The 16,599-nt window shown below is 38.9% G+C and overlaps 1 protein-coding gene across 1 annotated transcript; it reads right to left on the bottom strand.

Moving 5' to 3' along the window:
• Window positions 1-1,136: 1,136 nt before the first annotated feature.
• Window positions 1,137-16,598, bottom strand: LSM3 (LSM3 homolog, U6 small nuclear RNA and mRNA degradation associated). Its single transcript, XM_019747113.3, has 4 exons — window positions 16,443-16,598; window positions 14,589-14,699; window positions 13,097-13,192; window positions 1,137-1,550 (listed from the first exon to the last, which is right to left on the bottom strand). The coding sequence occupies exons 1-4, from the start codon at window positions 16,461-16,463 to the stop codon at window positions 1,470-1,472; spliced, it is 309 nt and encodes a 102-aa protein (XP_019602672.1). The 5' UTR covers window positions 16,464-16,598; the 3' UTR covers window positions 1,137-1,469.
• Window position 16,599: the final 1 nt, after the last annotated feature.

The following is a 16,599-nucleotide window of genomic DNA, read 5'->3' as shown; positions in this document are numbered from 1 at the left end:
TTTGTCAGTAAGTGACGGTGATTACTGTGTATCCTCATCACGTAGGCAACAGTCCGACTCGGAAAGGATGATACAAAGGAGCGGCCACTTGCTACAACCAGAACCACATACCGCATTTTTTCCGTAGTGGACAGGTTGCTGTGCCCAGGTCACCTCCTGGGACTAATAAGGCCTAAGGACCAAGTTGGGGATAGCCATCTACTATCTCTCCAGTCTATGTAGGTGAGATGAAATCTCCATCAGCTCACCCATAATATGTTTTTCCTTTTTCCATTAACTTGTAGGGACAGGTATGATAATTAAAATGAAACCTTTCTACACAATGTCGACCAAAAGCATCTTTCTTGCACATGGCTTAAATATTATGCATGTTAGCACACTGTGCTTGATAATGGATTAACAAACACATTCAGCATATTTACAGCCAAGTCATCCACAGGTCGAATTTTCTGTCCTTCAAAATGGTAGAACCTACTTAATGGACAGTGTCAGGTTCTAAGCCATCTTAGTAAAGTTTTAGAGATTACAACACATACAATATACTTTCCCCTTTACCTTTCAAGCATTAAGTGCTGACTGACTGAAGCTAGAAATAAAAACAGCTTTGCTGTTAGCCACTGTTTTATTGTGCCACTGACATATATTGTTTTAGACCTCTCTCATCATTAATAGATTGTGATCTGAGAATGGAAAAATGGTTTCTTCAAGTCATAAAATATGTGCAGCATTGTAGATATGACCAAGCCGAACCACACAGGTGTATAACCACTGAAGCCTAACCTCAGAAATAAATCAGGCCAGACAGAAGGAACAGAAATCGTGCTTCATCTTGTACTGCAATGTTAACGCTTACAATGACACACCCCCTCCACCCACCTTCTGATTTGGGTGCTCTTCTAGTTGCTCCTATGGCATCCTATACGAGCACATACATTATTCTACCAGCACTTATCTCACTGTCCTGCAACTGTTGGTTTAAACAACGGCCTCCACAGAATACTTGAGGGAAAGAAGCGTATCGACAAACTGTAGTTCTCAGTACTCAACCTGGTGCCTCAAACATGGCAGATGCACTACATGTGTACACATAAAGTGAATGTAAGATGTGTGCTTAAAGAATTCACAAGACAGGAGACTGCATTTTAAAAAAAAATCAAAACAGGAAACATCAAATTTAATTTAAATTTTAAAAAAATCAGAAACTGCCTGAAAAAACAATGGAGCAAATCAACTCCTGAAAGAGTGTTGCACCTTGGTGATCACATTTATTGGAGGGTTGGAGAAAAATAAAAATGCCATTTAGCTTAAGAATTTGTAAGTTATCTGCAAATCAACTCATTTCAGGAGTGGAAGAATCGATGGTCATTTCTTAGTATCAAAATTTACACAGAGTTTTTTGAATATCTTCTACATTTAAAGAGGCAATCATACAAAGTCTCCTATTTTCCATACAGGATAAATTCTTTGTTTCAGCCAACTCTCAATGGAGGGGCAACTAGTACAACACCATCTCCCCGGACAAAGAGCATCGGAATATTCCGTTTTGTTGACTGGAAGAGGAAAAAAAAAACAGAACACATTTATATAAATATGTAGTAGTATTGTTTATTATTTTTTGCAAGAGAAATTTGAAAACAAAAACAAACAAACAGATTCATCATAACATAAATTGATTAAAAAACCTGATCACTTACCTTTGTAGCACAAGGAACCAATCTATTAACTGCTTACTTTTACTGGATATCAACAACTGGCACAGAAACGAGCTATTCATGAAAATCCATTCTCCTCTTTCTGGCACACAGCTAGACTACATTTCCCATGCTCCCTTGCAACCAGATATAACCATGAGATTGGGTTTTAACCAATGGGAAGTAAACAGAAGTGACTGATCCATAGAACTCCCGTGAATGCCATCCCTCTGTGGTCTTTCCCCCTACCATTGGATAGACTCAGATAATGGTGAAGCTGGGAGATGGCAGAGCCCCAAGATAGAGGAAGCCTGGGTCCCTGACCTAGCACCTGAAAGAAAGCTATTGTGATGACATAAAAGCTCACTCTGACTGTTAAGTATGTGGGCAAGAAATAAAATTCTATTGTGCAAAGACATTTCATTGTATGTTGCTTCTATGTGCTATTGCACTCACACATATGGGATATACCTCGGGGCATTAGCCTAGAAGTCAAACCTTAGGCAGTAAGGAAACAGAGATGGAATGTATGGAACCCTCTTATGCCTTGGCAAAATATTAGGTATAACTGCCTGCAATGCCTGCAGAGTAGCCCAAGCACCTCCCAAACCTATAGTCTCTGGAGGAAGACATTGGAAAAGCCAAATGTCAGAAGGTGTTGTTGTTAACCTGATACACTCAGCAAGGAATATATGAGAGAAACGAACTCAGGAAAGAATCAGCTGGTTTTCAAACAGAGATTATAAGAAACAAGATTCACAAGGTTAGAAAAGCCAACTGTTTTTAGACCCCAAACTGTACATAAGCAGGAACAAAAGCTTGGAGGAATAAAGCCCAGTAAACCTTCTCAGTTAAACAAACTCAGTACTGAGGCCAAGATCGTCTAGTTGCTATAAAGACCAACAAGAGCTCATTCATAGTTGTCCCAGTTCATACGATTTATGAATGAGAGGCCATTTTCACCATCAGCAATGTTTCCTAGTAAAAAAGCTGACAGTCCACTTTTAACAGGTTTCTAGGGAAAGAGAACTGATAATCCATGGTCATTTTTCCATGAAGATGTTTTAAAAAATACGCTGCTCACAGGTATACAGAGATATTTGGTTGCCAGAGGGACAGACTATAGCAGAAATTGCTATACATAAAAATTCCCTTTTCTTTCCTTCTTGGGTACACAATTAAACTATATTTCCCAGGCTCCCTTGAAGTTGGGTATGGTCGTATCATTGAGTTCTAGCCTAAAGAATGTAAGAAGATATATGTGGCACTTCAAGGCCTAATTAACAAAACCACCCACAAGCACTCTTCCATTTCTTTCGCTACCACTGGCTGGATGAGAATGACGGTAAGGACTTAGGGCACGGTAGAGCTACAAGATGGGTTCCTGAATGATTATGTGGAGGAAATTTGCCTAGAACAATTATGTGATCAAGAAACAAACTTCGATTTACACGTTTGGAGGGTATTTGTTACCATAGTCTAGCCAATAATAACTAACATGCCCATAAGGGTAAACTTTCAACTACCCACGTGTGAGTTACCTGCCCTAGGCTATCTGTTTATATCATCCATCCAGGAGACCAGGCTATAGACAAACAATTCTTGGAAAAAAAGGGGGGTCAGTGTGTAAACTTACATTTCTAGATAAGAAAAGAATTCTATAAAATCAGTATCAGAAAAATGTATTGGATTTTGTAGTAATGGCAATGAATTTCACCCAGAATTTAAACACACACACACATACACAAACACACACACCTATATACTTATATATGAGGTGTCATCAAACAATATGGTGAATGTTTAAATAAAAATAAATTTATTACAGTAAAAGATACATTGCCATTACTCCCCCTCAAAAATACTCTCCCTCGCTTCGAACACACTTATCCTATTGTTCTTGCCACTTTCTGAAGCAGTTCTGGAAGTCCTCTTTCCTGAGTGTCTTTAGTTGCACTGTCGTGGATGCCTTGATGTCCTAAATCGATTCAAAATGTTTACCTTTTATGGTCATTTTGACTGTGAAGAGCCAGAAGTCACATGGTGCCAGATCCGGTGAATACGGTGGATGAGGACACACTGTAATTTTTTTTATTTTTTTTATTAGGGAACAGTGTGTTTCTCCAAGTCATTGTCCTTCAATCTAGTTGTGCAGCTCAGCTCCAATCCAGTGGCTGTTTTCAATCTCTAATTGCAGGGGGCGCAGCCCAACATCCCATGAGGAAATTGAACCAGCAACCTTGTTGTTAAGAGCTCGTGCCCTCACCAACTGAGCCATCTGGCGGTCCCTCTGGAAACTCAGCAGCAGCTTGTTGTCTTCAATCTCGTTGTGGAGGGCGCAGCTCACTGGCCCAAGTGGAATCAAACCAGCAACCCTGTTGTTCAGAGATCATGCTCTAACCAACTGAGCCATCAGGCCGCCCCCACACTGTAATGTTTTTATGTGACAGAAATTGCTGTACGAAAGTGATGTGTGACACAGAGCCTTTCTGTTGTGATAAAAAAAACATGGTGAATGTTGCTGCCGAGTGCCATCCAACGGAAGGGCAGGGATCTTCAATACAGGAAGCAGCGCGTCTAACCTTAGTAACAGTGTGTGACAAGTTTCAACTTGTTCGGTGCAGTCAGTCGCGTGTGAGCTACGGCTGAGAGAAAGTGTGTTTTAAATAGTGCCATAAACCATCCTTCATCATGACAACGCTTGTGTCACACATCGCTCTGGTATATGGCAATTTCTGTCAAATAGAAACATTACAGTGTGTCCTCATCCACCTGATTCACCGGATCTGGCACCGTGCGACTTCTGGCTCTTCCCCAAAGTCAAAATGATTCAGGACATCGAAGCAGCCACAGCAGTGCAACTAAAGACACTCAAGAAAGAGGACTCCAGAACTGCTTCAGAAAGTGGCAAGAACAATGGGATAAGTGTATTCGAAGCAAAGGGGAGGGGGCATTTTGAGGGGTATTAAAAGCAATATGTCTTTTAGTGTAGTAACTTTTTTTTATTTAAACATTCACCATATTGTTTGATCACACCTTGGTATAAATACATATACGTGTATTTATAGAGGGTGCCAAAAAATGTATACACATTTAAGAAAGGAAAAAACTGTATTAATTGCAATACTTAATATATACCGATAACAAAAGATAAATACAAATCACGTTTGACTTCTGCAATTACAAGAGGTGCTCAAAGTGGTTACCATCAGCGTCCAGAAACTTCTGATTGCGAACTACTGCTTGAGCATAGATAACATCTCTTAAAATGTATACATTTTTTTGGCGCCCCCAGTAAATACATAAATATTTATATGAGGGAACCTTAGATTTAATCTCAGGTTGAATGTATTAGTTTCAAACAGAAAAGATTTTATCTCATTGCCAAGGACTGCAGACCCACCTGTCATACATAAGGGTAGGGGTGGAGGTGTGTGTCTCGTACGTGCACACACACATGCATGTATATGTGCATGTTCTCTTTCCATTATGTATCCGGTACTATGACAGACACTAGACATACAGAGATGATAAAACATGGACCTGTGGCTCCTAGAGAATCCCTACTCTAGAAATCAAAGTTAGAAAAAGTATGAATTTATCCTACAAAGGTACTTTCACGTAAGCAAAAGATGAAATTATTTATGGCAGGATAGTTTGTATTAGCAAAAGATTGGCAATGGTTATCTATAAATAAGAAAATAGTTAAATAACTTAAGGTACATCTATATATACTGGAGTGCCATAAAGATAAAACCAATAGCATAAAGAAGCTACATATGAAAATGGAAAAAAGCTCTAAGATATATTAAATTAAAAGAGCAAGCTGTGCAACAACATGCATGGTATGTTATGTTTTACCTACAAAAAAAAAAAAAAAACCGGGAAGAGAGAATAATTTTCATTACTATATGCATAAAAACACTGGGGAGGATTCTCAAGAAACTACTAGTAATCGTGATTACCTCTAGGGGTGGGGGCAGAAAGATAAATAGAAAATAGAGTGGAAAACGTTTTATCACATTATTTTTCATGTTTAGTAACTTTTAAACTGTGTGACTCTACTATCTATCGAAAAAGTTAAATTAAAATGGAAGCAATTTAAAGTGAATAGGAAACATAATATGCTATGTGTTAAGTATTATACAGTGATATATAATGTGGGATCATCAAGAGAGAAGAATTACTTCTGAATGGCGAAGATCGTGAGAGACAATTACTTCCACATGGGAGTTGGTCTACAGCTGCTGTGTCCAATACAAGAGCCACTAACTACAGGCAGCTAAATTGAAATTAAGGTTAAATTAAATTTAATTTAAATTAAAGATCCTTAGTCCTACATCAGCACACACTTCAAGTGCTACATAACCACATTTTGATTATGGCTGCCCTAGTGGACACCGGCACCTTTGGAACGTTTGTATGTTTGCGGACAGTTCTGCAGGACAGTGCTCGTCTAAAGGTCTAAGAGAAACACCTGATGCCGTCTGGAAGGCCTACAGGAAAGGTCTGTAAAGTGAGGGAGGGTGCTGCAAGCAGAGGGAGTTAGATGGCTTGGCTACAAAAGGGCACAACATCCCCGGGAGAAAACTGGTGAGTCAAAGCATTAAGAGTTTGATGAAGGAAGGTGATAAACGTGATGGACAGCTGGAAAAAGTAGGCTGAGACCAAGTAATATAGACCTTTAGCAGTTTACAAAACGGACACACTAATTATGGAGGGCTGAAAGCCAAAAGAGTAAGACTGACTATCAACCTGCTCATTAACGAGTCAGTAGTCAAATTAATTATTTAGAAGTCAATTACTAAGTTACGGAAAAACACCAGTCTCCCTAACGGTTTTGATAATGTTGATGTGTATTTGTGATTTCAATAAAGGAAAGAGAGAGAGCAAAACTTAAATGGTCCTGCTGAGGAACCATTTCGTCTGGTTTCCTATCTTGGAGAAAAACACCAAGAGTATAGTGGTTCTTCTCCATGATGCTGAATGAGACTATAGACGTTCCCGTAATATCACTATCTTTCCTTCCTGTATCTATAGTTAATACACATGTATACACTACAAGGAGAACCTATCATATACGTCTAAAATTCTAGAAGATAGTAAGGTTGCTTGCACGAGAAAATAGACTTTCTGTATGGAAGATACCACGGTACCACACTTTCTACAAGAGAAATTGCTTTTTCTTTATAGTTGAAATGAGAAAAGTATTTTCATTCATCCAAAGATTTCATTGCTAATATTTTATCTAATATACCAAGACAATGTAAAAAAAAGTCTGATTAACTAAGCAAACGTAGCTCCTCTTCTGCAGCTGCCAGCTTGGGAGCAGGAGAGAGGATGCACATTCGCTTGAGCGGTGGCTGAACGGTGCCTCCTGCAGCAGCCGGCCCTCAGAGGTGCAGTCAAGCATCTCTATGGAGGTCAGTGTGCTCTGAGAATCCGCTACAGCCATTCCACCCAGAGATGTGCAGGCACACACCACCTTCAAACAGATTCAGGAGGAACCCCACCACGAGCCGACTGGAGTTGGATAAGAGAGGTAGCTACTGTAGTTAGCGAGTCGATTTCCAGGGTGAAAATTTTAGGTTAATAATGTTACATGAAAAAAGCAGAATATAAAATTATATAGTCTATATTTCATCACATGTAAGACACCACTTTTAAGCTTCAGTTCAACTAAAAAAGGAAAAACGCTAATTCAACTACGACAATTCTTTGTCATATCATCTGTAAGATACAAATCTATTTTAGAGATTCTAAAATTTAAGAGAAAGTGCATCTTAGAATTGGTGTATTATGATTGTGTCCATGTTAATTTAAAAGAGAAAGAGCGACACGGAATACTAAAAGGAAATACAAGAAAATATTTTCAGTAGATATTTCTGGTTGGTGGGATGGGTAGTTTTTATTTTCCTTGTATTGTTTTTGTCTGCTAACCTCTCTTAGTGAATATGCATTTTTATGCTCAGAAAAAAAATATATTACTTTTTTTAAGTGCGAAAGATTTAAAAATTCTTCCGAATTTCTTTCCATTGAAACCAACAGTAACAAAGACTATGTGATGTGTTTCAACATAAAAGGGGGTTAGTATTTTTGAGGGAAAACAACTTCCCACACAAAGTAGAGCTGTTCAGAGATCTTATTAATATATCACCTAGAACAAAAAGGTCTGATGGGATCTTCTGTTCTGAGCAGAGATAACTGTGTCTGTTACATTTTGATAACAGCGGGAACTTTCATTTGCCCCAGATGCTTCCAAGGTTAGTTTCCTCTTTCGTATCTGAAGCCCAGTCGTCATGACCACCCACCCGTTATCTACAAGGAATTTTCTAAAGCTTTCCGGCATTGGAGGGTCTTACAACCTTGCCTAAAGACTGAGAATCATGTCTTAGCAGACAGAGCAGGATGTGGAGTCTCATCTCAGCCAGGCAGGAAATATTAGTAATAGCTGTGTTTACATACCTTTTTTCAAAATGTAAAAACTGTTTTTATGAGCTTCTTTGGTACCAGAGAACCCCAACACTAAATCAAGTCATACTCATAAATTTAGTATACTAAATTCAAATATACTTATCTGTCATCCATGAATTTATTTAACTCTTCCTGAGGTAAGACTCTCTCAGGCTGTGGTTCTCAAATTTTAATGTCATATGAATCACCCGGTTAACAGCTTGTTAAAACTGTTTCCCTAGGCTCCGTGCCCAGAGATTCTCATTCTGTAGGTCAGGATGTAGCCCATTAATTTGCACTTCTAACTTATTCAAGGGTAATGTTAATACTGGTTCAAAGAACACCATTTAAGAATCACTCTGAGGGAAACAAATATCCATGTCTGCTGTCTGCTATTATGAAGCAGTACTTTCTTCTGGTTTCAAGTTGCAAAAGGCACATCTAGTTTTAGGACAGTTAAGTTTAGAGTCTGTGCTCATCAAAACAACTGATATATTTCACTCCAACTAGCCTACTCAGTGGTCATGTTTCTGAAGTAAAAAGTTCCTTCCCTTCCCTTCATATGAATCCACTTTATCCATAATAATTTTCCATTAACTCAATTACAGTTTTCTGGAAATCCAGGGAACAGAAATGAACACAGCAGCATCTTCCAAGATAAGGAGCTTCTGTGATCTCCTGGTGGTCACACCCTTGTGTAATCCCCTGCCTTTGAGTGTGGGTGACATTTGTGCCTTGCTTCTAACCAATGGAATACTGCAAAGGCAATGAAATATGTCACTATCATGATAAGACAGTGACTTCCATCTTGCTAGACAACTCTTGCTGGGTTTGGTAAAGCAAGCTTCCAGGTGGTTAGGGGTGCATGTGGCAAAGAACTGAGGCTCTCGGTCCAACGACCCTCATGGAACTGAATCCTGCCAACAACCATGCAAGTGAGTTTGGAAGCAAATCCTGCCCCAGGTGAGCCTTCAGACCATACCCCAGCCCTTGTGCAGCCTGGTGAGAGACTCTGAAATAAGACAATCCAGCTAAGCTGTGCCTGGATATCTGACCCACAGAAACTGTGAGCTAACAATGTGTGCTTTTAAATTATTAAATTTGGGGCCATTTGTTATGTAGCAATATGTACTAAGATAAAAAGTACTAGTTATGTAAGTTTGGGAAACGCTACACACTATACACTTTCGTGGAGATAGTAATGCAGATAGCTTTAACCCAGGCCTATTTCACTGGGCTGTTAGAATTAAATACGATGCATATAAAACGGATAGCACAGTGCTTGACACACACAGCAGGCATTTAGCAGAGGTTAGTTCTCCAAACTCTCCCATTTCCATCTGTCTACTATCAAAGTAAGTTTACGTTGGGGTAGAACACTCTCATATCTAGCATATACTCTCTAAGATATTTTGCCTAATTGCTCACCTTCAAGGTACCTGAAATTTTTCTGTGTACTAGGCACTTTCCAAATTAGATTTTAAAGCCCACAGTGGTAGGAACTAAGCATGACTTGCCAGATCCTAGAGATTTTTATGTGTTACTGTCTTATACTCTGTCTACTCATGTTAGCTCAGCTGAGCTATCCAGAAGAACTCAGCGCTATCCTGCTAACTTTAAGATCTCACTGTCCACCAAATCCATCATCAATTACTCTGGGCCCCAGGCCCAGATACAGAAAAAAGAACCCTGCAGGCTTTGAAGTGAGTTAGGCCTGGGTTTGAAATTCCTACTGTATCTTCCTAGCTGAATTTGATTTCCTCAGCTAGAAAATGGGACTACCACTGACTTCAAGGTTACTGAGAGGTTAAATGTGATAAAGCATGCAAGTCGTATAGCAGTTACTCAACACATATTATCACACACACCCCCTTTCTTTTCATGGATAAGTACTTTCTACTTTTTTTCCTTTTTTTGTTCTGTGACAAAGTATTCCCTCCAAATTAAATTTGGGAGTGTGTGTGTTTTCCCCCAGTCATTATTTAGTAGAGAACTCAGAACTAGATATTTTTACATCTGAATGGAATCTAAGAGCTCATTTTCAATGCTCTAATGTTTTCAGTCAAGGAAGCAGGTAGAGAGAGGCTAACGGGACTGTTACGTACAAATCACAGCACTGTCAAATCTTGGAAAGAAGACCTACTGACATCCTCAAAAAATCAATAAGGCAAAATATTACCAGCCTAATAAAACTGGTTAGCAAGTTACATACCAGAAGTTGAAACTGGATTAAAATGAATTTAGAATACTGTTATTTTTCATCTATTCATGCTATTTCCACTTCCCAGTGAATTTTGAAACTTAATAGTATGCGCCTTGCCTCTCTAGCAAGACTATACTTCGTTATCTCTCCTCCCTCCCCTACCCCATACTCCTCTAGGAACCTGAGCATATACTTATTGCCTGTAGCTAACAAGGCACTGTGGGGAACAGAATGAATAATGTCCTGGCCTCTGCCATCCAGTAATTCATAATATGAAAAGGAACACACAAACAAAAAAGTGAATAAACTCAGTATCAGCTCAGAGTGCCAGAAGATCCAACCAAAGGAGCAGAAGAGTCAGGGCTGAGCTGGTTCTTAAAACAGTCTTTGTAGGAAAGAGACAAGTGAGAACATTCCAGCTAGGTGAAATATTATGGGAAAAGGCACAGAAGGAGGACCATAGAGGGCATACTCTGGAGACAGTGAGTGGACCAACTTGGCTAGGGAAGTCGTCAGAGAGGAGACTGGAAAGTTACAACCACGCTATGGAGGGTCTTAATCTAGCCTGAACTTGTGCTTTGCTCTATAGGCCATAGAAAGCCTTAAAAGTCCCTAAGCATGACTGTGACAAATGAAAGCAATGTTTGAGGACAATTACTTTGGCAGTTGGTCATGCACGGGCTACAATGGAGGTGGCCATGAAGAAAAGTGCCTGAGCTAGGGTCATGGCAATGGGAAAGAAAAGCAATGACACATAAATCAACGTGAAGGAAGAATCAATTGAATGAGTTACTGATCAGTGTGAGTGAAAGGGATAAGTCCAAGAACTTATTCTGAGATTTATGGTCTAAATAACTGAGAAAATCATGAACAGAAATAGGGAATTTTTGAAGGTGAAGAACACCAGTTTAGTTTTAGATGTACTGAGTTTGAGGTCACATACAGTGTAGAAAATTTTTCAGTAAGAATGTTGGAAAAAAGAGTGAAGTTCAGGAAAGAAACCGGAAACAGATTTATCCATAATCATACTGGCCACCCACTTTACATGCACCAAATTCACTGCATCCTACTGTAACCCTGGGAGGCAAGCACAGGCACTGGCATTGTATAGAGGAGGTCCCTGCAGTTCAGAAGTTTCTATAACATGTCCAAGATCACATAACCAGCAGCCAGGATTTGAACCCAGATCTGTTAAGAGCTCAAGCTTTTATGCTGTACTGATTACTGTTATAGACTCATAGATTATAACATACAAGTTACTAAATGATATCTCTGAAGAAAAAAAATGCAGATTTTAAAAAAAGGGCCATGTTCAGAGAGAGAAAGAAAGAAAACTAGCAAAGGAGTCAGGAGTGGTTGAAGAGAGGAGGACAGCCAGGATAAAGAAGAACTACAAAACCAACAAAGGCTAACATCTGAACATTTACTATGTACCTGTTGCTAATATGAAGGCTTTTCACATAACCTTTCAATGAATCCTCAAGAGCTGTAAGAAGTGGGTCCTATTACCACCCCCATTTTATAGACAAGGAAACAGTCAGACAGGTGGGTAATTTGGTAAAACTATATAGCTGATAAGCAAGGGACTCAAGGTTTGAATCCAGGCTTAAAACACTATGCTCTAAAGGTGGTCGATTAGCTCAATTGGTTAGAGCGTGGTGCTGGTAGCACCAAGGTTGCTGGTTCGATCCCCACATGAGCCACTGTGAGCTACGCCCTCCTTAAAAAGCAAACAAACAAAAAACACCTTATCCTCTAGGAGAGCCAGCGACTGGCTTCTCAACACTTGAAAGACTTAACAAATATGATTTTCTGTTTTTATATTTGAAGAATGAAATGTGTCAATACTTTGAAGATCTGTATAACTCAGTAAATTAACAGTATATTCCAAATGACCAGTGCTTGATGTTATAAAATCAAACGTGTAAAAGATCCATTCAAAGTGCAAAGTAGACCAATGAATTTACATATAACAAGAGTGTGAAAAGTTCATTGATAAGTTTCAGATTCCACACTGCAACTAACCTTTAAGAAACCACCACCTGTTGAGTTTGGATGTACCATCAAAGGCAAGTACCCACAAAAATACCCCTCCCTTTTCTGACTACCTATCTGTGTGAGGTCAGATTTTCTTCAACTGTAGCATATCACAACAGACTAAATGCAGAAAAAAGTCGTGAGAAGTTAGAGGTCATTAATTAAGCCACACGATAAAGACATTTGTAAAAATGTAAAATGAAGACACTCCTCACTGTTGTTTTAGAAAATAGTTATTTTTCATAAAAATGTTACTTACATTAACATAATAGGTTTATTATTTGTAATGAATTAATATTTTTAAAATATCTCAAGTTTTAGTTTCTATTATTGACAGATCAAATCCACATCAAACAAAAGAACATTTTCCAGTATTACTGCTATATATTAGCATACATAGGCATCTTACACTGTCATATCTCATTGAATCCTGGCAACCCTATGAATTAAGCGGTAGTATTCCTGCTTACCAATGGAAATTGAGCCTGGAAAGTTATTTCCCTTGTCCAATATTCCCCAAGTAGGAAGTGGCCAAGCCAGTACTGGAAACCAGGTCTCTCTGACCCCAAAGACTTTGCTGGTAACTGCTACACTCTAATGAGCCATGAGTAGGTGCCAAAACATGACAGATTTCCCATAAGTAAGTGTTAAGCTGTTGGATGTTAAGAACAATTGACATTTTTAAAACTATGAATAGAATTGCATGACTTACTTTATATATCTCTTCATATGTTTCTTCATCAATTTCTATAGTAGTCACAGTTTCTTCCACATCTCCCAGTATCATATTTAAATGCTGATCATAAGCCTGAAGTGGGAGCATGAGGGACAAAGAAATTTAATAAATTAAGAAACAATGAACAGGGCTTACAATATGCTAATAGGTCAATTACAACACACAATACTTATACCACAAACTTTTACAGGTAAATAAAAAATAATCCTGCTGTACAAATATATTGTTTCTTTGCAAATCATTTCCAATGATAGCTTAATTTCTATAAAAATAGAAAACGGTTTAAAAGGCCAAAAATGATATTCACTCAAAATAACTCGAAATTATTTTTACAGTTTTCACCCTACTTGTTATCCAAGGCAGTTACACCATTTATAAAATTTAATTATGGAAAATAACAAATTCATCACTTTTCAGTAGACTTCTTTCAAATCCATCTGTAACAGTCTGACAAGATACAATAAGAGATAAAATCCTTTGATTGCTAAGATGATGACACAGCAGTCTCCTAAGGGCATAAGACAGTATTATTCAATCCCCCTGTCCTAAACTAAACATCACAAGGTAAAGTAAGTAGAGCAACACCCTGCCCTTTATAACCTAGCCAGAACTGGGTTTGGCACTCTGGAAAGCAACATGTCATCAAGAAGAGGCAACACCTTCAATTACTCTCTTTATGAATAAATAGGACTACTTTAAAGGACCAATCCTATAGAAATATTTGCAGATGCACACAAAGAAATATGTATTAAAATGCTTACTGCATGCAGCATTATTTATAGTAACAAAAAAGTGGAAAACAATCTAAATATCACTATTACCATATAAAGAATTCTATGTAGTAATTAAAAAGAATAGAGAAGATCTACATGCACTCATGATCAATGATTTCCAAGATTCAGTGAAAAAGAAAAGTGCCCAAAAATATGTATAGCAAGATCCCATTTATTTTAGTGGTGGTATAGTGCAAATATATGCATATGGACACATATTATAAATATATACGTGTAAATATACAGAAAACATCTTAAAAACTGTAGACTCAATTTTTAACAGTGGTTACCAATAGAAGAAATGGGATTTCACCTTTTACTGCATGTATTTCTGTGCTATTTAAGTTTTTTCACAAGAAAACACAAATTATGCATATGTCAGTAATTAAAAAAACAAACACTTAAATAAGAATGGAGAATAAATGTTACCTGCAAATAAATAGAAGGGTAAAATATGAAAGAAATGAAAATGTTCTTTAATAAACACATTTTTTCTGGTAAGAGAAAAAAATGTTAAAAATATGAATAAAATAGAGTTGTATTTGTCTTATAGAAATATGGGTAGCTGCCACCTTCCTCTCTGCATTCCAAACACTGTTCCACATTTGACAGTTTTTACATTTCAAAGGGGTGGGAGTAGGGAGAGAAAACAAGGAAATGATCTCATTTCAAGGTAATTTAATAAATTTACTTACATGTAATCTACCTCGAAGCTCTCTGTCATTTCTCATTTTCACATAAATTCGCTCATCCAGGCTGAGCCTAATGAGATCCAGGGGTTCTTCTACGGTGTTGGTAGTTTGTTGCTGATTAAAAAAACAAGCTTAGTAATATAGTACTAGAGAGAGTGTAGTGTTTGAATCATTGCTACGCTGCATTGACTGTGAGCAAGTAACTTAACCCCTCTATGCTTTCCTTAGTCGTCTATCCAGTAAAATATGGATAACAGTGCCTTCCTAATACCATTGTTGTGAGGCTTAAATGACATATGTGAAGGCTTAGAACAGTACCTGGCACATAGTAAGCGCTATATAAATGAGGACTGAAACATACACAGGTAGGAGTTATACAGCAAAATAATCATGACTATACTTTGTTTCCTCAAAATCCAAACTGCTTGATACAATTTCAGGACATAGGGAGTCACTCTCAGGGACTTTAGCCTTATCTCAAATATCATTTAGTAATTTGAATAACACTGACTTAATGACTACTACACACTAGTCAGAATGCTAAGCAGAGATGAAAATTTGAAGGAAGATGGGTTCAGTACAGGGCATGCTGAGTTTAGGGTGCCGACTGGCCCATAATTTGAGTATACTCAGCAGGCAGTATAGAATACTGGCTGAAAGCACTGGCTTTGGAGTCGTGCAGCGTGGGTTCAACAGAAAAAGTCCTGACCTCAACTGGTCCCCAACATCAGTTCAACAGCTGTTTGTTAAGGACCAGGTAACCAACTACTAGACTACAATGATACAGAAGTCAGCCCCTGCCCTCAAAGCAGTTCATTCTATTTGGGAGAAGCATATAAATCATTACAGTACTGTAAGAATAGACACACTGACAGAGGCCTACTGCTCCTTTAGCCTGGGTCCTGAATGCCCACTGTCTACTTTTTTCATCCTATAGCTTTAAACATTGGCCTTTTCAAAGAGGCCTCCCTGATCATCCAATTCACTCCCTCAATACCTAAATATCTGCCGAGTGTTTCCAGCACTGTTCTAAACCCACCCAGGATAGAATAGTAAACAAAACTCCTGCTCTTAATTAATTCACATTTTAGTTGGGGGAGACAGACGTTAAACACAGCAGCATATACTTAATATGATCAAATAACATGCTATGAAGAAAAATAAAACAAACTCGGGAGAGCGCTATTTTATGTAGCTGGCCAGGGAAGTCCTCTTTGATGAAGTGAGGCTTCAGTAGAAAGCTGAAGAAGTTGTGGCCTGATCACAACGATATCTGAGGAAGAGCATTTTGGGAAGAAGGAAGAGCCGGTGAGGAAGCCTGTAGGACCAGCAGTTATTCTGTATCCCAGTTCCTATATATCACATATGTATCTGCCCTCCCCCGCAATATAAGCTCCAAGTGGGGACAGGGATCACGTATGTCAATCCCGGTGTCTCTGGTGCTTAGGACGGTGTGTAAACCATACAAAATTGATGCTCACTACATGTTTGTGGAATGAATAATCATTGCTGCGGTCAAGTAATTGTTGCGCGATAATTACCGCGCTTTCTATCAGAATCCCGACAGCTCCGTGAGGCAGGCAGGGACAATTACTGCCATTCTATGGATAAAGGCGAGACTCAAGAGAAAGGAAGTGAGGAGCGGGAGGAGTAACTTAATTTTCCGGCGGATTTCGAAGTAGAAAAGATCTCAGAGCCTGAGGCAAAATTAAAGGCCGTGACGACCCGGAAAGAGGCGACACGATAGGACACCGTCCCGTGAACTTGAAGAAAGCAGCCCGGGTGTGCAAAGCCGAACAGGGCCAGGGCGCGGAGTGGGGAAGCCGCTCTGGAGCGAGTTCCTCAGGGGACACTCACCTGGTCCACGTCGTCCGCCATGTTTCAAACCCTGCGCCCTTTCTCGCCTCTCGCGATATCACGCCCCTCCAGTCTCCGGAAACACGAGGATGCAATGCACCGGAAGTAGAAAAAATTTGTTTTGCGTCTACTTGCTTCCTGCAGTTTGCATTGGTCG

The sequence above is a fragment of the Rhinolophus sinicus genome, chromosome 5 (genome assembly GCF_057876585.1).
Source record: "Rhinolophus sinicus isolate RSI-liver-muscle chromosome 5, RSI-T2T, whole genome shotgun sequence".
Lineage (NCBI taxonomy): Eukaryota > Metazoa > Chordata > Mammalia > Chiroptera > Rhinolophidae > Rhinolophus > Rhinolophus sinicus.
The sequence above is the reverse complement of the archived record's forward strand: the minus strand, read 5'-3'. Positions and strand labels throughout refer to the sequence as shown.